We start from the raw sequence: 23,275 nt of genomic DNA, 5'->3' as shown, positions 1-23,275 counted from the left end.
GCCCAGGTTGGCCTTGTACAAGGTAGTTAGGAGGACTTTCAAAGCATGATCTTCATCTAGGCGGTGGTGGTGCACGCCTTTAATCCCAGCACTCAGCAAGCAGAGGTCGGCCTGGACCACAGAGCAAGCACAGAGAAACCCTAAGAAAAGCCAAACCAAGTACGATCTTGCTGCCTCATCTCCTGTCCTGGGGTTACTACCATACCCAACCCTAACTTCCACTGCTTTTTAAATTTATTATAGTTTTACTTTTTAGGTTTTTTTGCTCATTTTTATTTTAAATTATTTATTTTATGTATATGAGCATACTGTAGCTGTCTTCAGACACACCAGAAGGGGGTATCAGACCCCATTACAGATGGTGTGAGGCACCATGTGGTTGCTGGGAGTTGAACTCAGGACCTCTGGGAGAGCAGTCAGTGCTCTTACCCGCCGAGCCATCTCTCCAGCCCTTATTTTATATATGAGTATTTTTTTCTACAGGTATATGTGTGACCTATATGCATTCCTGATGCCTAAGGGAGTCAAATCCCCCAGAACTAGAGTAATGGATGATTGGGAGCTGCCCCATCAGTGTTAGGCATCAAACCTGGGTCCTCTCAAAAATAAGCACCTGCTCAGCAGCCACTGAGCAACCTCTTCGGCCCATAACTTTATAATTCCATACATACTTTAATGTTAGCCCTTTAGACATTTGATGTCTTTTATTCCCAACGATCTGAGCCCTCTGTTCCAAAAATTTGCCACTTTGCAGCTTATAATCTAGTAGTTGAGGAAACATGTAAAGATACTTACATGTGGAAAAGCACATACAATTGGGCAAAGCAGAACTCGCTGGGCTGAAGACCATTGGTGGGGGATTTGACTAACCAGAGGAGACTGAGGAAGGGCTAGCAGCAGCTAACATAGCAGACCCCAGGGAATATACTATTATAGGGGACAAAGGCCATACATATGCCAGGAAGGTCTGTGGCCCTTGGAGGAAACAGAGAGAACTGAGGTATACACAGGAGGTACTGCACAGGATGTAGGAACCAGCCAACCTCAGACAAGGTTTTGTTCCTAAAGGTCAACCTGAAGTGGACTTGGTGGAACATCTAATTTAAGCATTCAGGAAACTGAGGCAGGAGCATTGCTAGTAATGAGGTCCTATCTCCAAGCAAACAACAGCTAGGCATGGTGGTCCACACCTTTAATTTCTGCAAAATGAGGCAGAGGAAGGCAGATCTCTGAGTTCAGTGGCAACCTGGTCTACATAAGGAGTTAGGACAGCCTAGGATACCCAGTAAGACCCTGTCTGAAAAACAAACAAAAAAACAAAAATAAAGATCCCAAGCAGGGGTGGGAGTGTTTGCTTAGCATGTACCAGGTCCTGGTATATTATTATACATACATACAAAATAAGAAAATGGCTCAGTAGTAAAGATGGTTGCTGCCATGTCTTATACCTAGGACACATGATGGAACTAGACCACCAAGTTCTAGTTCTTGGGTTGTTCTCTAACTTACACACACACACACACACACACACACACGCACACACACACACACACACGCATACCTACTAAATGAATAAATGTAATAACAATTTTTAAAGCGAGAAAATACAGAAGACCAGGTGCGGCGCTGCAGGCCTACAATTCCAGCACCTGGGAGGCGCAGGCAGGGGAATCACTTCAAGGTTAGGCTGCTCCACAGCAAGTTGAGACAGGTCTGGGCTTCACTAGACCCCACCTCAGAGCCAGGCCTCTGTGGCTTCAGAACAGAAGACAAACCAGAAAGGGTCAGGAACAGTCCTGGCTGGCTGACTAACTAGGAGACTACAGTCACCGGGTGTGCCAAGGCAAGTGGAGAACAAAGGGAGATCTGGCAGGCAGACCTGTGGGTTTCACGCTGGATTAGACTGGACAGCCAGAAGGACCCAGGACAGTCCTGGTCCTGCTGAGTGGATACTGCTGCCTGCAGTAGGAGAGGGGCAGGTTTGGACCTGCTCAAACTGAATTTCACAAGAACCTGGAGTTACACAGCTTAGAGCAAGTAGGGGCAGAGCTCTGGGAGCTCTGGCTCCCTGCCAGGGTTTCCACTAATTATTCTAATGTCTGACCTCTGAACTCTTAGCCCATCAATGTTGGTCTTAATCTGAAGGCAGTTGTCTGACCTATGTACCTTTAGCAAGACAGCCTGGCCCCTGAGAGCCCATTCACTCGATCTCAGATTAAATTATCTTTACTGGCCTCATTATCTATTTGACTCACTTTGGGAATATTGTCAGCCAAAACCCCAGGGTCCACAGGACCGGCTACAAAGACAGATCTGTTTTCTTCAAGCCCGCCTCCGTTTTTTGTTTTGTTTTGTTGATTTTTGTTTTTATTTTCCTCACCACCCAAAGTGAACTCTTTAAGGCCTTCAAACTGGCTGCGGCTTGTCCCTGCAGGCCTGAAACAACCCAGGCTCCTTGTTGTGGCTTTCAACTAGACGTCTCATACTTTCAAAGCCTAACCCAAAGATCACCGGGTCTCCCAGCCCTCAGGATCCTAGAATTCGAACAAGGAACAACAACAAAAAACCACCACCACCACCAACAACAACCAAAAAACCCTTCATTTTTAATATCTGGCACTGCCCTTTACGATGAATGGGAACAGAATTCCCAGCAGCTTCCATGGCACTCTGACCTGACACCAAAGGCCACCACTGTTTACATTCCCCCTGTAGAGCATCGAAAAGTGGCTCTCCCGGCCCAACTGGCAACAGGTCTGGGTTATGTGATCATAGACCAATGCCAGACCACAGTCAGGAGGCAGATCTTACCCAAACCCCAGGAAGTGCACCCACTGCGGTGAAAAAAAGAAGAAAGAAAAAAAAAAAAAAAACTCAACTTTTATTATTACCTGCCTAGTGCAGGAGATTAAAATTGCCTCAAGCTAGGTCCATATATTAGTGTAAAAATCTGTGTCTCTCCCCCCAGAAATGTACAAACCCCACGTGATTATAGAAAAACCAATGTGGTAGCTACAATAGAAATCCCCACCCCCAGCCTATTGCTCCCCTCCACTCCCCGTCCTAAAATTTACTCCACAGAAACATAGAGGCTTTGCGAAGTCCTAGCTGCAGCATGGCAGGTGGGAAGGAGAGGATGTGTGGCTGAGGAGATCGGCAGGGATGACCCCCAGGTCCAGTGTGTCAGGGGGTGGAACAGAAGGAAGCCAGGACTGAGGACCGCTGTAGGGGTTGACCTTTGTCCCCCTCACCCCCGCCCTCAATTCTCAGCCGGCAGCGTCCAGTGTGTGACAAGAAGAAAGCTGGGGGGCACAGTCACCTCCCAGGAACCAGTGTTGTCCAGTGGGCCTTGTCCAGTGTGTGCCCAGCATTTGCCCCCGTCCTTCCCTGGGGGAGATAGCTGGAAGAAGTCAGGCAGGATCCCAACCACAGGGCCAGCTGGGTGGGCGGCGCTTGGCAGATGGAAGGAAGAGCAGGAAGGGAGTGTGTATCCGGTAACAGAGGCTTCAGCTCCCTGGGCAGGCACAGCCCACCTGCAGAGACAGTGCCTCTTAGGAATGGGCAAGTCAGGAGATGGTGGGGTGGGGTGCCATAGGTTTCTCTTCTCTGGTTTTAGTGTCCAGCTTCCCCTGGATATCTTCCAATAGGAAAGGGCAGCCGGGTCCTGAGTCTACACTGTGTTGAGTGCGTCATCTGCCAGGAACCGATGAAGCTGGGCGAAGGGCGGCCGCTGTTCGGGCTCCCGGCTCCAACACCGGAGCATCAGCTCATACAGGGTCTGTGGGCAGGCGGGTGGCCTGGACAAGTATACCTGCGGGGGGAGGTGTGAGAGATAGGCAGGGAGAGATGGCCTTTAGTTTCTGTAACAGCATGCTCTACCCCTCTGGGCCACATCCCTTCCCTCGGCTCTGACCTGCCGGCCCTGGTCCCTGAAGAACTCGCCGGCATTCTCGATGACCTGCTCGTCTGTGAGCTGCCCGAAGGGCTGGGACCTGCAGAGCATCAGCACCTCCCACAGGGTCACTCCGAAGGCCCATACATCACTGGCTGTTGTGAACTTCCCCTGGCACACAAAAAGGCAAGAAAAGCAGAGAAAAATCTCAGACGGGGTAGATTTGAGGTTCACCCATCCTCACTCTGGCCATCCCCCTCTTATCTGCTCCTCTGTTCCTGCCTCCCGCGGCTCCATGCTCTGGCCCTCTCCTCCTTATGCTGGTACCGAGCCTCCATCCTAACCTAATCCTCTCTACTCCCAGCTTCCAATTCTTACCCCTCCATCCCAATACCCACACCCTTGGCTTCTGGACTCCCCCGTTACCCAACTATTCCTTCCCAGCTTCTTAATCCAGAAGAACCCTCAACTTCCAAATAAGGAAAGTGAGAACCCTCAACTTCCAAATAAAGAAAGTGTAGCCCCAGAAAGGCAAGAGGCTGAGGAGCCACAGAAGCAGCAGAGGGGCAGCCAGTGTCCCCGCTCTCCCAGCCTGCCTCTTCGGCAGCTCACCATGAGAATGCATTCCCAGGCCATCCACCTGATGGGCAGCACCGCCCGGCCCTGTACTCGGTAGTAATCCCCGGCGTAGAGATTCCGGCTCATGCCAAAGTCGGCGATTTTGATGGTGAAATTTTCCCCAACCAAGCAGTTCCGGGTGGCCAGGTCCCGATGCACAAAGTTAAGCGTGGCCAGATAACGCATGCCAGAGGCAATCTGGGCTCCCACGTGTAACAGCATAGGGTAGCTGAATACAGGGGGAAAGGTGAAGGTCACAAGCAGTCAGGAGACCCCTCCCACTTTAGAGAGCCCACACCTCAGCCACTGGTTGAGTCACTTCTGCTCTGGATAGGGAAGAGGTTCAGAATGGGTCAGGTTCTACTCTACCGACCCAACCCCAAGGTGCTCATGGTTTGATAGGATAGGACAGAGAACTCATGGAGGCTCCAAGACTCTGCACCCGCTCCTCATAAGGGCTCAGCCATTCTGACCAAGTTCATAAATTACCGTGGACACATGTCCTTCATCCTAGGTCCCTCTGGGAACTTTTGCCCGTCCACCCCGACTCCACGATCCCCTCTCTCCTTCCTAGCTTGAGTGAGGGTCAGCAGACCCACTTGGGGTGCTTTTAGGAAGTGAGTGGGTACCTGATGGTGGGCCCCTGGTCAGACGCTCTGTCTCCAGGAAGCCCCTGAGTGGCCTTGTTCTCCAGCTGGTGGGCACTGAGGAACTGGTTCAGGTCACCGTTCTCCATGTAGTCTGTAATCATGCAGAGAGGGTCATCCTGCACACACACACCCAGAAGCCGGATGATGTTTGGGTCCTTCAGCCGTGACATGATCTTTACCTCCTTCAGGAAATCATTCCTGGAGAAGCAGGAGAAGGCTGGAGGAGTGCCATGGTAATATATTCTCCTTCCCTCTCCCAAGGTCCCCCCCACCCCCAACACACACTCTATTCCTTGATCTTCAAGGTCCCACCCCCATCTTCAAGGTCCCGCCCATCTTCAAGGCTCCTCCCCTATCTTCAAGGTCCCTCCCCCATCATCGAGGTCCCGCCCACCTTCAAGGCTCCTCCCCTATCTTCAAGGTCCCTCCCCCATCATCGAGGTCCCGCCCACCTTCAAGGCTCCCTGCCCCAATCTTCAAGGCTCCTCCCGGATCCTTGAGGTTTTCCCACACATAGTCAAGGCTCCTTCCACACACCCAAGAACTCTCCTCCACCACCCACCCCCTCTTCTAGTCATCATCCCTGGTCCTTCCCTAGCATTTTTTAAAAAATTATTTTCTATTTAATTGAAGTATAATTACATCATTTCCCTTCTCTCTCCTCCCTCCAACCCCTCTCGTGTCCCCTCGAGGTGGCTCGCTCTCTTTCAAATCCTGTGGCCTCTCATTCTTTAATTACTACGGTTACATGTATATACATGAACGAATCCGTAACTGCGCTCTGAGCGGTCTAGTTAGTGTTGCTTGTAGGTATAGGTTTTAACCATGCAGGGGGCTGCTCTGCAGACAAAGATTAGTTCTCCGTCCCTCGGTAGTAGTTAATTGGCCGTAGCTCTCCATCTAGGAGTGATCTCCTCCGTTCACCTGGCCTGTGCTATCGCTAGTGCTACCAGGAGTCTCACCTGGCATTTTTAGTGGCGTCTGGCCGGAGGATCTTCACTGCTACCAGCAAGGGGTGTCCCTTGTGCACACTGATAGGGAAGTCAATACTGACCAGATCTTGAGGGTCTTCTACTTCACACAGGTGTACCTGGAGAAGGAAGGTCATCGCTAGGTCACAAGGATCTCCAAGGCCGCAGGGTCAAATGGGGTATCAGGGCAAATGGCAAGTTGCCAGCCAAGGATGCATGCAACCATGGCAACAAAGCTCTACGGTGACCAGACACCATCAAAGCTGGGCAGGCCTCCTCCTTACCTCCCCAAATTGGCCCTCGCCAAGCTTCTCCTTGAAACGGAGCCGTGACCGGGGGAAATCCACTCTGGGGGGCCCATCCCCAACTGCCCCTGGGGGCAGTGCGGGCACAGCATAGGTGTTGCCCCCAGTGACGCCCTGCAGGGTGACAATGTCAGCCTCGGCATAATGAGGGACGCTGTTCTGGGGAGGTGGGGGTAGAAGCGGGGCACCCGGCTTCTCGGGCTCCATATAGTCCCCACTGCAGGCTGGAGGGGTAAGGGGAGAGAAGACAGGATGAGCCCTGAGCACCACATCTTCCAGAGATCCCGTCTGTGTCCCAGCTGCCAGCCTCAAACCAGAGAAGGCAAAGGCGAGAACAGTGCTGTGCACCCAAAGGCTTTCGCAGCAACACCGACAGTTAAGCAGAAAGTAACAGAAGATTTTACCCTCTAAGGTCTCCTCGCACAACCCTGAACATGCGGCTAAAAGAAGGGCTCTTCCAACCAGCATCTGAAGGAGGTCCAAGCCAGGAGTCTCCTCCATGCTCCAAACCCTTGTCCCACTCACCAGCAGTTCCTGCTGCTGTCAACCCAGCCCCTCCCCGCCACAGTTCCTCCTAATCCCAAACACACCAAGCTCGAAGACAGGCCAAGACAGGGTACACAGAGAAGAGAGAGGGTGACAGGTCTTCACAGGCCCCCAAGACAAGATGTTTATAGACAGAAGGGAGGCAGAAGCTGTCGCCTCTGGGCCCTGGGGGAGGGGCCACAAGGAGAAGGCAACACAGGGGAAGGATAGACAGGAGGGGCGGCATGAGCCTTCACCTCTGGGACTGTGGAGAGAGGACACAGTGGGGAGAGGGCAAGCGCCCAGGGTGAGGCCCTCCTCCTCGAAGCTCTAGAGAGAGGGGAGAATAAAGGGGGCGTTACAGAAGAGCCAGCACCACAGCAACATCCTCTCTCGCTCTGGAGAGCAGTGGGAGGAGGAGGGGACAGACCAGCAGCCATCCCCTTGGCTCCAGGGGTGGCAGAGCTTCCAGAGGGGCAGCTCAGGAGATCAGAAGAGCCACAGTGGGGAAGCAGAGAGTGCAAGGTGTGAGGGCATTGCCCTGCCCTGCAGAGCCCAGCAGTAGAGGGGCTTACCCTGGGTGTTGGTGGGTTTGGCCCAGGCGGGTGTGGGGGGGCCAGGGCCTCGAGGGGGACGGGCGTAAGTGGCCAGAAGGAGGCGGTAGGCCGGATTGGAGAGCAGCAACGCTGTCGGTGCTGTCGGGAGAAGGAGGGGGGGAGACACGGGGAAGGGATGAGACTCGAGGCTAGACAGACAGGGATACCTGGAGTCAGGCAAGACTGGGCATATGGGGATGATCGTCCGGGAGATAGAAATAGAATAAAGCAAGGCCCTCCAGAGGAATGGAATAATGGGCGGATGGCGGATGGGTGCTGGAACTGATGTCTGACTGCTGGACAGACAGATGGGCTTGTGAATATAGATGGATGGTAAGGTGAGGGGTGAATGGATGGACGGGCAGATGGAAAGAATAAACGTGGAGGGTAGGGAGACGAGGAGAAGGGCACAACAGAAAACTACCACACAGTGACAGGATGGGCCCCATTGTATTCTGGGTAGCAGACAGGAAAGCCTCGAGGGAAACTCTATGGAGACAGACGTGAGACGAAATGAATCAGAACTGGAACAGATGGTACGGGAGGAGGAGGGTTAATGGTAAGGACACAGACATGGCGGCACCGGAACAAGGCAGGCCTTACCAGAGCCATTGGGGACGCAGGGTGCAGAGTGGGATGGAGTCCCCCGAGGCCGGGGCTCCTGGTAAGGGGGCGGTTCTCGAGGCCCTGGGCGGTTGTTGATGAGGATGGTGTCCCCAGGGACAGAGAGGTGAACTGTCAGCTCCTCCTCCAACACCCTGCGCTCGGCCTAGTGCAGAGATTAGACAACACTGTCTGAGCCACCGTTTAGCACAGCTTCCTGAGCTGCTCCGTTCTCTCCTCACAGCAGCCTCACTGTAGCCCCTACAGCTCCTCTTCCCTGAGGTCACCCCATAGGACCCAACCCACATCTGACCAGACCCTAGTGATCAGCCACAACGGACACGTGGAAGTCCAGGGCATGTGGAGAGCAGGTGAGCCAGTGCTTGCCCCCTTCGCTCCACTCCTCTCCGGCTTTTGCTCCCGACAGGCTGGCTGGACTTGGTTAGAGAAGAACCACAGGGGAGGAAGACAGAGCTGCCTGAGGGACTGAATTTGTTCTCAGGCTCGTCCCTGAGGGAGGGCTGCTCTGCCACCTGCTACATCTGCACCGGAAAGGCCTGCCTCTTTCAAGGCACAGTGTAAGAACTCTCTGGCTCTCGCTCCTCAGGAGACTCACAGTGGTGGGAGCCATCTCACGTGGTATTACTGTCACACGCATGCACACTCTTGAGAATGGTCTGTTTCTGAGATTAGTGCACACCCTATAGATCCTACTGGCTGGCCCCTGATTCTACATAAGAGTGAATGCACACACACACATACACATACACTCATACATACAACACTCGAGCACATTCACACACATGCACACATACTTATAAACAAGTACACACACATAAACATACAATACTCAAACACATGCACACATATATTCGCAAATATGCATGCACACACTCATATATACAATATTCACACTCACACACACTCATATGTTCAACATATACTCATACACACGCACTCTCACACTCATAGGCATAGTCATACACATATTCACACACACTTGCACACACTCACATGTACATGCCCATATACACACATGTCCTTTGCTTGTACACACATGTGAATACACACACATGCACACATTTACAAATGCACACATACACAACACTAACACATACATGAACACACACATGCATGCACACACTCATATATACCTATACAATACACATACATATAACACACACACATATACTCTCACACCTGTATACAGTCATAGACATGTTCACACACATGCACATATACACGTGTCATGCGAGTGCACATACTCATGTGTGTAGCTAGTTGTCTGCGTACACACACACATTGCCCTGTCCACCTTGCTGAGCAGTCACTCACACACACATAGATACAACACACACTCAAACACATGCACACTCACACTTGTATATACAGTCCTACACAACACTCACACAATGCACACACATGCACATGAACACACATGTCACTCCCATGTGCACATGCTCGCACTGCTCCGCCCACCTTGCTGAGCAGCCGTCGCCAGTGCAGCCTCCAGAGCATCAGCGCAATGATTAACAGGAGCAACAGGATGATGGCCACCAGGCAGCCGATGAGGATGGCGGTTGGGCTTCCCTCCGCCTTGGCCACTGGCTGCTGGCCCCGGGGCTCCAACTCTGAGCGGAAGAGAATGGTCAGCACCACAGCATTCCACCTGAGGGGAAGGCCCAGGAAGAGCGGAGGCTAAGGACTGCAGGACTGCTCACCCAAGCTACTGAAGTTGGTGGGAGGCGGGCCAGGCGGCCACCAGGGGGCTGGTGGGAAGGTGTCAGAAGAGTCGTTCACCACATCTGGGAAGAAGGAAAAAAAACGTCAAGAGGGAGTGACAGCGGCCACTCCAGAGGACACAGCCATGTGAGACCCAAGGAACTGAGGTGGGAGGGTGGTTAGTAACTAACTACCCAGAGCAATCCATTGATACCACATCTGGGGAGTCCCTGGCTAACAGGAAGTGGAGAAACCAGGGAGGGGCCTTAGGAATCCGGCTGTTCCTCATCTAGGCAGAATAGAAGTCTTTCAGGCTTCACCAGACTTCCCGCACTCAGGGTGAATCAGGAAACACAGGAAACAGAGAGATTTGGTGAAAAGGGACCCCACACACCTATAATCCTTCTGTTTAGGAGGCTGGGGCACAGGAAGTCATTGAATTTTAGGCTGGCCCAGGTTATGTAATGAGACCCAGTAAACAATAGAATAATGTTTAAATTTTAAATTATATTTTAGAATAATCTGCCTGGATGTGGTGGTGCATGCTTTTAATCCCAGCACTCAGAAGGCAGAGGCAGGAGGATCTCTGTGAGTTACAGAACAGCCAGGACCATATTGTCTCAAAACACAATAAAATACAAAAAGAGTTTGTAAAACACCAACACACAAACACACGCGCATGCACAAACACACACACACACACCCAAAACCAAAGACTCTACAAAAGACTGGGGTCCGATTATTCTACTTGAGTCTGAGAATCTCGTGGCTGACAGGTTACCAGGACACCACAGGGTTGACTGTCAGATAACTGGTGAACCTACGTAGGGCTAAGGCTGGCACACTCTGAGGCTTACCTGAGATGAAAGAGATCTCACTGAAGAGTAACCAAGGTCCTGCAAAGAGGAATCTGCACTGCAGAAAGCGGCCCACATGGCCACCCAGGGGCACTGAGATGGCCCTGGCTCTGGGGTCTCCAAGGCTGCCCCCCAGGGCATGGCGTATAGGCTCTCCTTCCCAGGCCATGGCGGGGCCCCTTTTAAACCGACATTCCACCCCGCCTGGTAGTCGGGCTCCCAGAGTATGCATGTTGTTACAGTGGACCTGACGGGAGGAAGAGGAGACCGAGTCAAGGCCAGGAAAACACAACAGCCCCCTCCCAGATTCAGGGCTCACTCACCTGCATGGTCTGGAAGGCTCTCAGCCGGTCAAACTCAAACTCCATCTCTACATAGCCACTGGGGAAGCTATGGTTGCTCCATCCCACATAGTCATAGCCTGGCCAGACCCGCAGCTCCTGGCTCTGTCTGAAATCATCCAGCCCCACCACACCATCTGCCAGTTGGCCCAGACCGCCATACTGAAGCCTGAGTGGAGGAATGGGGAAGGAATGTTGAGGGAAGATGAGAGGGATCATGCATGTTTTCTGCATGCACACACCCAGCAGCCCGATTCTCACTGACGCTCCCTTCCCCGCCACCCCAGTGCTGTGCAATGTTCTCCATAGCCCAAACTGTCACAAGGTACTCTGTGGGTCACACACCGCTGGAGTGCCACCACTAAGGCACACCGTTGAGTCTGCAGCGTGCTTACTGTGACCGTTCCCAACAGATACTCTTAGCTGAGGTGGAGCCTCACTTTGTTTTTAGATAGTATCTTGGGGAGTCCAGGCTGGCCTAGAACTCACTTCGCAGCAAAGATTAACTGATGTCTCTGATGCTATTGCCTCTGCCTCCCAAGTACTAGGATCACAGGAGTTCTGGATATCCTGCAGGTTTTCTTACAAGATGGTCCTTGTCTGACCATGGGGTACCTCGTTCCAATTCACACAATTAGGCCAGTGGTCAGCTCCCTCCCTATCCTTTGGTCTTGGCCTGTCCTTTCAGGCCCTGCATAACTGGTATTCTCCCCAGTTCTTCCATTCCACTGCCCAGACTCCTCACTGCTCTACCTCACCTCATATGCAAACATGCACAAACACACACATAAACAGGCACATACACACATGCATGCACACACATGCATGCACATGAATACATACACGTGCACATACACATACATGCATATGCACACACACATGCACATACTCATGCAGACAGGCACACATGCATACACATACATGCACATAGACATACATGCATATGTGCGTACTCATACATATACACGTGTATGCAAATTTACACACATACATATGCCTAAGCGTACACATGTATACACATGCATGTATATATGCACACAGAAGCACATACACATACATGTATATGTATACACACACAGTCACACACACGTGTACATACACACATGCATATGCGCACACACACACACACAATCGTGCATGAGCTGCATGTTCTGCAGGGCCATGTCTCTTACCCTCCAGCAATATATCCATCATAAGTAGAATCATTGAGATGCACCATCTCAGATAACTGCATGGTCTGCCCCACAGGGGCTGTATACGACAGGAGTCCATCTGGAAGGTGGAAAGGGGAGTTAGAGGCATCAGACCTGAGTGATTCCGGCCCTTTCTTACTAGTGTGGAGAGGGCTACACTGTCTAGTCCCCTGTCCCCTCTCACTGACAGCTTCCTGACAGGAAAGGCTCTTCTTCACACCCTCTAGCCTATTCCAGGACTGGAAAGGATCCTCTTGAGGCTGACCTACTCACCCCTCCAGAGGCAGCCATAGAGCTCCACCCGAAGACAGACACTCATGACCCGGTCAGCCCTGGGGTAGAAACGGACCAGCCGGGCCACCATGGGGGGCCCAAGGTCTTTCAGCACCACTCCCCCAGGATCCTCGTTACCCGAAATCACCTGTGGGCCAGGGAAAAAAATGTAGATGGGTGGGAAGGGCTCTAGGTCAGAGCCAACCTCTCAGCATTCGGCTGCTCCCTGGCTCAGCCTACGAGGACCAGTGAGAGGCTGGCAAGGGAGACGCTGAGCACACAGTACTGGGGAGTACAGCTGGGTATTTTTAAAGGAGGGTTCTGTAGCCGTGACCACTGGTGCCTCTCAAGGCTCTGGAGGTCTTGACCTCAGTTATATCTCAGCTCCCACACCCTGACCCCGATTCCCTGACCCCTGCCTAGTTCCATGTGTCTCCAAGCCGAACATGCCACCATACCAGCAGACCCTTACCCAGACTCAGCACCCAGGATCCTGTCTCAGCACCCCCACCTGCTTCACCCCACTCCCTCTGTTCGTTCAACAGCTGACCAAGTGCCCACTCTGGACCAGACATGATCTCAGTGATGAAGTCAGCCCCCACCGCCACAGGACAGCTGTGAGGGAACAAGAGGCAGTGTGTGGGGTGGTGCAGTGAGGTGGGTGTCCAGAGGAGGATCCGCAGGAGGTGATATCTCCAAGGAGAACTGGATGGAGAAAGAGGGGGGCTGCGGGTGTCTGAGGGAAGGGCTTGCCAGGCCTAGAGAACAGCAAGTGTACAGACCCTGACTGTGGGGAGGGACCTTGGTTTGCTCCACAAACACCAATAAAAGCAGTACAGCACTGTGTGTACATGTGTGTAGATTTGTACACTCAAATGCAGGGCCTGCAGAGACCAGAGGAGGATGAAAGAGCCACTGCCGCTGGAACCAGACTGACTGAAGGACGAAGGGCGCTGTACTTAGCAGTCGGGGTATTTGTCTTTTTCTGATACAGCCAAAGCCAGGGCTGAGGTGACGGCTGGTCATGGCATGGCAGTCTGATTACTTCCGCTAGTGTGTGCTGTTTGTGGCCCGGAGGAGAAGGTTTGCTAGGTAGAGAACATGCTGAATGGTTTAGACTTCATCTCAGCTGGACCAAAGAGTACATGGCTTAGAGCTGGGTATGGAAGGGGAGAAGACGCCACAAAGGTGGTACAGAGAGGATCTGAGAGAGTGAACCACTGATCTGAGTTACTACACATGGATGGGGAAGTAAGTCTCCCCAAGTTGAAGACAAGAAAAAGAAACTGATCTGGGGTAGGAGTGGGAACTGAGGTTCTCCAGAGAGGTCAGGGGTAAGTCTGAGAACCCTACAGGAGGATAAGAGGCAGCCAGGTTGTGACAGTCTGGAGCTGGAGATGCTGGAGCTCAGGCAGTGACAGATGCTATATGGAGTATGACAAGAAGGCTAACACTTCCAGGTGCCTCCCCTTCCGGCCTCACCTCCTGACCCCAGCGGTCCTTCCAGTCCATCCAGCGGCGGCCATCTCGGGAGTAACGCAACCTGTAGCTTCGGGAGAACTCTTTGCCCAGACCCCCAGCATGGCGGCCCTGGGTGCCCACCAGAGCTACCAGGTGCAGCCTACGAAGGTCCACCTGCAGGTATTCCTCTTCTTTGGGGAACACAGGCCCTGCAGGGCACCAAGCCCCATCTCCATCACTGCTTTCCAGCCTGGGGGAACAGAGGAGGTCAGGGAGGCACTGGACCTTAGATGTCACTTGTAGCTCAGGCTGGCCTCACTGAGTAACATTGTAGCTCAGGCTAGCCTCACTGAGTAACCCTGTAGCTCAAGCTGGCCTCACTGTGTAACCTTGTAGCTCAGGCTGGCCTCACTGTATAACTTTGTAGCTCAGGCTGGCCTCACTGAGTAACTTTGTAGCTCAGGCTGACCTCACTACTTGCTGACCTCAGGCAACCTTGAACTACTATTCTTCCTGTCTCTAACTCCTCATTGATGGGATTATAGTGATCCCACCCATTTATGAAGTACTGGGAATTGAATACAGAGCTTCATACTTGGTGAGCACCCTAACCGAGCCCCATTGCCAGCCCGGATGTTGGGTCTATTTAAAACCTGCTCCCACCATGCCGGTTATGTCTCACTGGCCTAGACCTCCTCAAAAGAGAGGCTGGAAGGGCACAGAGGGGTGCATAAAAGAGTTTCCTTAAGGTGACCCCCAGTGTCAGGTACCTGCTATGCCGGGCAGCGGTAGAGTCCGACCAGGAGCTGGACACAGAGATATCGCTGTCAGGAATGGTGCGGTCCTGCATGCCCAGGGCATAGCGGCACTTGGCTGAAGGACACGGGCACAGGATGGGTCAGAGTCCCCCCAACTTTCTGACTCCCAAGCTCTACCCTTCAGGAACCCAAGATTCAGCCTCCTCACCAGGATCAAAATGTCCCTTCATGTCAGCATCTCCAATTGTCACCAAAAATAGCAGCAGCAGTAGAGACAAGAGGGTCCCTGTCCCCATCACTCCTGATCCCTCTGGCCTATGGAGGAGGGGACAGCATCTCTGCAAGGGACAAAAGGGAGAGTCAGCTCACCAAGGGATCAAGGTACAGCCAACAGCAAGAGACAGACAGGAGGGCTGCTTTGGGAGTAAGAACAGTAAAATGGCCAAAAATAAAAATAAGAAGTCAGTGTTTGGAGAATGGCTCTACTTTTAGACTGCCTCCTACACACCAGGCACCGGCTGAGTCCAAAAACAAGGCAGCATAACTTTATCGTCGGCCACTTTGTAAGGTAAATGTTACAATCCATATTTAACACGCAGAGAAAACAGAGATCCATTTGTTAAATGACATGCCTATAGGGCCCTCTACCCCCTTCGACCAATAAAGTAAAAACATAAATAAATAAAAACAAAACAATGGCTTCAAAAGAATGTAGACAACACACAGAAACTAAGAGCTCACATAAATGAACAAAAGAAACAATGATATAAACACTCCAATATAGAAATGGTCTAAGAGACTGAATACGCACTCCACAGAAGAACAAAGCCAACTAACTTGGCAGCTCAATATCCTCAATATCCCAAATGCTGACCTTGACAAAATGGAGTTTTTAAAATAGTATATACATATATACGTACATATATATATATATATATATATACACATACATATATTATCTGGGGCTGGAGAGAACTCTGTTCTTCCAGAGTGCAATTCTCAGCACCCACATGGCAGCTCACAACTGTCTGTAACTCCAGTTCCAAGAGATCCAACACCCTCACACATGCGTACATGCCAGCAAAACCCCAATGCACATAGAAAATAAAAAGTAGTCATCAAGATTTGTATTTTAAATTTTTTTCATATTAATGTTTTCCTGCCTGTGTTTGTGCATCAGATGCATGCAGTACCTGAGGAAGCCAGAAGAGGGAGCCGGAACTCCTATACTGATGGTTGTGAGCCAAGTAGGTGCTGGGTCTTCTGCAAGAACAGCAAGTGCTCTTAACCACTGAGCCATCTCTCCAGCTCCAACAAAGTATTAAATGGAAAGAGAGACAGAAGGGAAGCCACCATGTGGGGTGGGGTGGAAAGCTTCTATGTAGCCAGAGAGACAACTCAGTGGGTACAAGGAAGGCACTTGCCTCTAAGGTTGAGGACCTGAGTTCTATCCCTGGGACTCATGGGCAGAAGAAAAGGGGGTTGAAGGTGAAAATCAACACTTTTCTATTTGTTTGTTTTTGAGACATGGTCTCTCTAAATAGCCCTAGCCATCCTGAAGCTGTGTAGATAAGGCTGGCCTTGAACTCACAGAGATCCAGCTACTTCTGCTTCCTGAGTGTTGGGGTTAAAGATGTGTTCTACCACTACTGGCAAGAACTGGCTATCAAAAGCCATGTTCTAACCTACACACACACACACACACACACACACACACACACACACACACACACACGCACGCACGCACATTCACATTACACAGACATACATGCAGGCAAAGCACTCATAAACATAAAATAAAAACCATACAAATTTTTAAGAATTGCTTTACATTTTTAAAAAAGTGTATGAGTCTAACTTGGCATGTGTTGGTCACACCACTGCCGAACACGAAAATGGAGACTCGAAAATATGAGAACTATTCCACCCCGTGAAAGCCAAGGGTAAACAAAACCATGTCTGCTCACACTCCCATGGGCACGTCTAGGGAGACTGAGCAAAGGAAGGCAAGAGAGGGGAGGGCTCCCACAAAGAGAGAAAGACCGATGGGTTAATTGTGTTTGTTAGTTCTATAAAACAAATGAGGCAGTGCCATGCAATTACGTAAAACGGTGTGACATATAAACCAACATAAAAACCCACTCCAGTTTCCAAAACAAAGGTGTCCTAGAGAAGTTTAGTTGGTTTACTGAGGAAAACACAAGAGAATTAAGCATCAGCTAACCGTCCTCAAAGCCTACATCCTAAGGACAAGACTCCATTGATCTCCAATCTCTCGGTCCTCTGTGGTTCTATATGGCCACTGTGGTAGCTATGGCTGAGACCACCTGGAGCCACTGGGTCAGACTGCCCAGGTAGTTGTCCCCCTTAAAATTGAGGTGCTTTCTCTGTTTCTTCTGGAGTACAAGCAGTTTGCCCTCCCAAAACCACCCCAGCTGAAGTCTCCACATAAATGCATGGGTCTGCTGGCCTCTGTCCTGGGGACAAAAGACTCTCCAGACACCTGGCAATGCCTGAGGCCTGTACTGAATTCTAAAGGTCCTGGAATCCTAAGGGACACTGCCCCTCTCACACCCCTGCCACCAGGTCCACCCAGCTCTCCTTGCCCTGCCTCTAACATCCCCTTTCCCCAAGTTCCAACTTACAGAGGGTAGCAGCAGAGCTGAGGCTGAGAAGGCTCAGTTGCCTTGGAGACAAGGGCAGGCTCAAACTACAGGGAAGCCAGGTCACCCCAGGAGGTAGGAGGAGTTGGGGGTAGACTCCCCCAGCCCTTTGTCCTCCTCCAGCTGCTCCCACAATGCTCTAGGGCAGGAATGTAAGAGGCAGCTGAGACCCCCCATCACTGAAGCAGCAGCTGAGGAAGGCTGACTGGGTTGCCAGAGGGCACCTGGCGGCTATCAAAGGAGAGCCTAGAACCAAGAGGCACCACGACCAGTCCCTTGGGGATACAGCCCAGTGGTGCAGGGGAGCAAAGCCGCTGGGACTGGGAAGTCTGGCAGGGAATTCCTGGGTGCTACTCTCCACCCCCACCGCTGTTGAAACAGCAGGGCCCTTGTTCCCCTGAGTAACCTTCATGCCTATCCCAGATGACTCATCAGAGACAGACAGTGCTGAGAGGAGCCTGGGGCTGAGATACAAAGCCAGGCAGGAACAGGAGGCGTGGAAGGGGGTGGGGGTGGGGGGACAGCAGAACACAAAGCCAGAGGTAAATAGAGCAGGCTGAGAGCAGGGCGCAGGGCCAAGTGCAGGAGCAGCAGAGACTTGCTGACAAGGTCTGGGGCAGCCCCGTTCTCATGGTCCCCTAGGTCTTGAATCTCACAATCAGTCTGACAGGCTCAAGAGATCCACCTCAGTGGCACCTCACACCTGGCCCTTCTTCAACCAATTACAAAGCAAGGATCAGGCCCCTCTGCCCCGGGGCCTTCATTCTCTTCTAAACCCATCTCCCAGTCCCAGCTCTAGACACATACATCACACAGGGGTGGCGGTAAGACTTAAGCTCATTGTAAACACTAAACCTGTGTTAGAGGTGTGTGAACCCTGCTCACACACCTCTAGTATCTTACAGCCTCTCCCATACATTTCCCCTTTCCTTTTTTTCTTTTCCTTTTCCTCCTGCCTCTTCAGCATATCCTAAAGGCCTGTGTCTGGACAAGAGCAGTTCACACACAATTCCTATCCACGCCATACGGATCTTGGTGTCTTAAGTGTGTTTGTTTGATTGCTTTGTGTTGTTTTCTTGGGGAGGGTACTGGTTATTTGCTTGGGTTTTGTAGTCTCACTATATAGCCCTGGGTGGCCTGGAACTCAGAGAGATGCTCCTGCCTCTGCCATCTGTGCTGGGATTAAAGGCATGTACTCCTATAGCAAGATAAATGGTTGGTTTTTCTGAGACAAGGTCTCAAGTTCAAGACCAATCTCCCAGAAGCTAACGACAGGTGTGTGCCATACACCCTGAGGTAACCTATAAAGTCAGACCTCACCTTTTAGTGAATACTAAATGGCAGATACAAGCTCCTGTAATCAGAAGACAATGTGAGACACACGCAGGCCCTCAGGTACAGGATCTCCAAAGAACTGAAGCACCCCCAAACATACAGGGTGACTGGGCCAGAGGGAAGCCAAGAGTAGGCGGAGACAGGTGGAACTCGGGTGGGAAGAACAGCAAGAAAAACAAGGGCCATTTCTTCACTTTCTCAAGCATTCGACTGTGTGTGACCTGTCCCTACAGTACCACACAGGTCTGGACACACCTCCATCCTTCTCAGCCAGTCAATTGTAGGCCAGCCGGGCGGTGGCTGGAAGAGAGGGTGCTGAAAAGGAATGCCGGGCCAGAAAGGGACCCTGGGAGCTTTGCTCATTGGGCGGTGACCTGTCTCTTGGCACAACCGGGCAACCACCGAGCGCGGCTGGTCTGGTAGGTTGGGCGTCAGACTGGCTCCCTCTAGCCTGGACAGCTTAACCCAGCATGTCCCTAAGCATGGCACCCGGGGTTGGGGGGGGGGGGCGAGAGGATGACTCAGTGGGCTACATATGCGCACCTGTCCTCTTGGGGCTCGGTTCTCCCCTCGCCCAAGAAAAGAGAGGTCCTCCCTCTCTTTTCGGAATACTTTCTCGGAAAGTCAGTGCCCTCTGCTTTGGATGGGGTGTCAAAACCCCGGGGCAGCGAGCTTAACTGGGGTTCCCCAACCCGCGCTCCCTGCCTCTTGCGCGTCCCCGCCTCGGTCCCTACCTCTCATGGCTTTCCGGGGCCGACCCGGGCGTCCGGCCCCGGCTTGGGGCCTCCTCGGCGGCGGGGCGCGGGAGGCAAGCGCAGGCGCCGGCGGGGCTCGGGTGTCGGGAGGCGGCTCCCGCGAGCAGCTGTCGGGGGCCTGTTCCGGGGAGAGGAGCCAGCGCGGGGCCAGATCTCGCCCAGGCGCCGCCTCCCCGCGCCCGTCCCCCGCCGGTACTCCCGCCCCGGCGCCCGCGCTCCCACGCCCGGCGCCGCCCCTCGCTCCTCTCCCAGTGCCGTGCCCGCCCCGCATGTGCCCCCCGCAGCGCATAGCCTCCCCTAGGTGATCCGCGCGCCCATCCCCCGCCGCCCCGATGCTGGGGTACAGCAATACCATCAGGGGTCCGACTGAGCCCCCCTAGGGACCCTACGCGGTGGCCCGGGTGTGGGGGAAGTTGGCGCCTTCCCTCCTCCCCTTTTTCTGGGCTCGGTTCCTGGAGAGAGGGAGAAAAGCGCGGAGAAGCGGCCCCAGGGCACGCAGGAAGGAGCGGGTTCCCACAGGCCCAGCACCCGAGCTAGAGTTGGAACCCGGTTGGGGGAAGGGAGCCGGGCTCACCTGTCTAGCCAAACCCTCTTGGTTCACACCCGACCCCATTTGTCACCCTTGGGCACACACCCCTCCTCCGGATCCCAACCTAGATTACTCCCCTCACCCCGCGTGCCCGGAGTCTGAGAGCTGGTCATACTGTTTTAATGTCAACTTTTTTTTGTTCCCTTCTTCCAGAACCTCCCCCAGCTCGGCAGCTCCCTCCTGGCTTCTCAGGAGCCCTGAGATCCAAACCCCCAAGCTAGGAGTCCCCCTGGGATCCCTGCTCCATCCAAGCTAGCTCGAGTCTTTCTCAGGCAAGCCTCCCTCAGTCCCAGCCAGCTCGGTCCCTAGTGGAAGCCGCAGTCTGGCTTCTGGCAAAAAGAAGCGCAAAATGGAGCCAAGACGAGGTGGGGGTGGAGGAGGAAGATAGATAGGCGCCCTGAAAAATAAGACACTGCCCAAAGGACAGAAACACAGGACCCAGGGATACAAGGAGACAATGAACGGGAGAGAAGCTGCTGAGCCATGGACCAGAGAGATGGAGGCAGGAAGGAACGACAACAGAACTTGTGTGGGAGGTGTTCCGTCCCCATTCAGCACACCTGTCAGTCCTCTCTCCAAACCCCCAAACCTGCCAAGTCCCCGGATAATGTCAAGTCACAGTAAAGTCTCCAGTCTCACAACTCGGTTGCAACACATCCCAACTGATTCAAAACTCACACCCAAACGCATTTCCAAAAGAGTCTCAAGGAAAACACAAAGTCCAAACCAGACAACTACACAGAAAGAAAGAAAGAAAGAAAGAAAGAAAAAAAAACCTACCAGGAAGATAAGCTGCCCCTAGGGAGAAGCCAAGGCAGGCTGGGTCTCCAGTTTACAAACCTAGGGACGTTACAGCGGCTGAAGGACCTGCTAATAGCTCCCATGGTCACTGGGAGAATTGCCTCCGACCTTTCCGAGACCTTAGGGGGACCCCCCACCCCCAATCACCTACCCCTCAGCAGACGGCGATAGGAAATCTGGGTCCTGCAGAGGCTGGGCGGGGTGTGGAGCCTGGCTGGGGGTGGGGCCAAGGTTTCCCAGTAAGATCACCTGCGCTGGCTGGCGACAGCCCCTCCTCCCAGGAGGGCCGCTCTAGGGAAGCCGGGACAGGGCTAGCTAAGCTTCAGCTCCTCACACCTGTGGGACATTCCACGCCCAGACTCAGACTGCCCAGTGAAGGGTCCATGAGAGGTGTGGAAGAAGCCAGAGTCTTGAAGTCTTTGCCTCTTTCTATTTCTCCCAGGAAAAATTCCCAGTCGGTGATGCCCACCTCGCCCCAGACCAGGGCTGGAGGAGTAGGAGGGACGCAGGGCTGGGGCCCAGCGGAATCAAGTGACAGCAGAAAGGGAGCTGGAGCCGGCTGGAATGTGCTGCTTGGAGCCCAGATTCCCAGGGGCCAGAGAGGGAAATCCCAGCCATTCAGGGGCCTACATAGCTGAGCCAAGAACCCAGTCATCTGTGTCTTCCCAGCCCACTGCTCCTCTCCAGGGTCCCCCCTGCATTGTACCCTAGAACAAGGAAAGGTCTTGCTTCTTCTTCCCTTTGCACACTCTCCTATGCTGGACCTTTTCCTCCAAATCTAGGAAGAAAAGGCGAAAACAGCTGGGGGAGGGGGGAAGATGTGAAGAGCGGCACGTAGGAGAAATATAGCTCAGCACAAGGCCTGCAGACCACCAGGCCATTGCAGGGAAGCCGGACAAAACCAGCGAGAGGAGAGCAGACCAGATGGGCTAACCTAACCCTCACCACCCCCCAACACACACTAGTTTCAGTTCCTGCCCCAAGATGCAGCTGCCTCTAGGGGAGCAGGTTGGTTCAGCAGCTGGGGAGAGTGGGAATCCTCTAGTGGGGGGCAGGGTAAGGAGCTGGAAAAGACCCTGGCCACAGGTCACACTTTAAAGCCACCGAGTTCAAATGGGAAAAATGAGGCCCGGGGTATGACAGCAAAGGAAGAGATGGCTTAAAATCTGGGATGGAGGAGGAGCAAAAGGAAAAAAATGAGACTGTTTAGCTGTGCAAGGTCTGGGGAAGAGATGGAGGCTGAGGGTCTCGTAGAGTCAGAACTTGGGAGGGGGACAAGTCTGGAGCGCAGAGAGGGGACAAGAGTTAAGGGAGATGGTGCCAAAGTTAGGGTGGGATATAAAGGGACTCTGTAGGAGAAAAATACGGAGAGAGGCCCTTGGAATGAAATTAATAGGGAGGCAGGAAGATACAGACTGAGGCATGGAGGCAAGGAGAAAGAGAGAGAGAGAGAGAAAAAGAGAGAGAGAGAGGGAGGGAGGGAGAGGGAGGGAGGGAGGGAGGGAGAGGGAGGGAGGGAGGGAGGGAGAGGGAGGGAGGGAGGGAGGGAGAGGGAGGGAGGGAGGGGGAGAGAGAAAGTTACTGGGGCGTGGGGGCAGACTTAGGAAGGAAGGACAACTTCAAGACGGATGGAAGGGCCAGAGAGAGAATAAAACCTGTCTCCAGGCAGGCCACCAAGGCTCCGCCCTCACTCTGGTCAACCTGTTCCCAGCGGGCCTCCATCTTCTCCCCTCCCACCACACCTCCAGACAGGCCTACCTGGTCCCTCCCCACAAAGGCAGCCCAGCCCCAAGGCCTACTCCGGCTCTCCCAGGTGAGCTCGACTTCCGCTCACCTCCAGGTTCTCCTCAGTTTCAGTCTCCCTAGGCGGAAGCCTTTGGGGATCCAGGTCTGGGGCCGATGAAGCCTCCCGGCTTTGTCCAAGCTCTAGCCTCGGGGGCCCAAGAGCAGCTGCCCTGGCCAGCTGCGGCTGGCTTCAAGGTGACCATGGCAACCCAGCTCCGCTCCCCTCTCTGTGCCTCTCAGCCCCCGCAGAGAGGGAGGGGAAAGCCTAACCCAGAGAAAGGGAGGGAAGGCTGAGAACTATGAAACAGGACTAAAGGGGTCTCCCAAACAAAGAGACCCCAGACAAAGGCCGCTGAGGAGGAGGTCCGATCGAAGGCAGCGTTCGCTGGCTGCTGAGTTTATCCTGCCTAGCAGAGGACGAGGTGGGCTACATGGACGAAAGTTGGATGGAGAGGGGTTTGGAACTGACTGAGGGTGATCCTTTGGGGACCTCCTTCTGAGCCCCAAATAGTGCACCCAATTTCCTGGGACTTTGATTTTGTTCCCTGAGAAGAATCCCAGTTTTTAAACTGGCTATCTCTA

At 53.0% G+C, this 23,275-nt stretch overlaps 1 protein-coding gene across 5 annotated transcripts; it reads right to left on the bottom strand.

Moving 5' to 3' along the window:
- Positions 1 to 2,731: 2,731 nt before the first annotated feature.
- DDR1 (discoidin domain receptor tyrosine kinase 1) lies at positions 2,732 to 19,604 on the bottom strand. 5 transcript variants are annotated; one of them, XM_080938042.1, is made up of 19 exons: positions 19,498 to 19,597; positions 15,959 to 16,028; positions 14,974 to 15,103; positions 14,778 to 14,880; positions 14,029 to 14,257; positions 12,547 to 12,694; positions 12,253 to 12,352; positions 11,063 to 11,249; positions 10,740 to 10,986; positions 9,882 to 9,965; positions 9,640 to 9,791; positions 8,161 to 8,326; positions 7,537 to 7,656; positions 6,416 to 6,660; positions 6,123 to 6,250; positions 5,140 to 5,358; positions 4,505 to 4,739; positions 3,914 to 4,063; positions 2,732 to 3,811 (listed from the first exon to the last, which is right to left on the bottom strand). In XM_080938042.1, exons 3-19 carry the CDS (start codon positions 15,059 to 15,061, stop codon positions 3,671 to 3,673), a joined length of 2,742 nt encoding a protein of 913 aa, XP_080794168.1. In that variant the 5' UTR covers positions 15,062 to 15,103; positions 15,959 to 16,028; positions 19,498 to 19,597; the 3' UTR covers positions 2,732 to 3,670. The 5 variants fall into 5 exon arrangements, with proteins under 5 accessions (XP_080794168.1, XP_080794166.1, XP_080794169.1 ...); XM_080938040.1 differs by lacking the exon at positions 15,959 to 16,028 and having other exon boundaries at positions 19,498 to 19,604; XM_080938043.1 differs by lacking the exon at positions 7,537 to 7,656.
- Positions 19,605 to 23,275: the final 3,671 nt, after the last annotated feature.

Source organism: Micromys minutus (assembly GCF_963924665.1).
Source record: "Micromys minutus genome assembly, chromosome: 25".
Classification (NCBI taxonomy): Eukaryota; Metazoa; Chordata; class Mammalia; order Rodentia; family Muridae; genus Micromys; species Micromys minutus.
The sequence above is the reverse complement of the archived record's forward strand: the minus strand, read 5'-3'. Positions and strand labels throughout refer to the sequence as shown.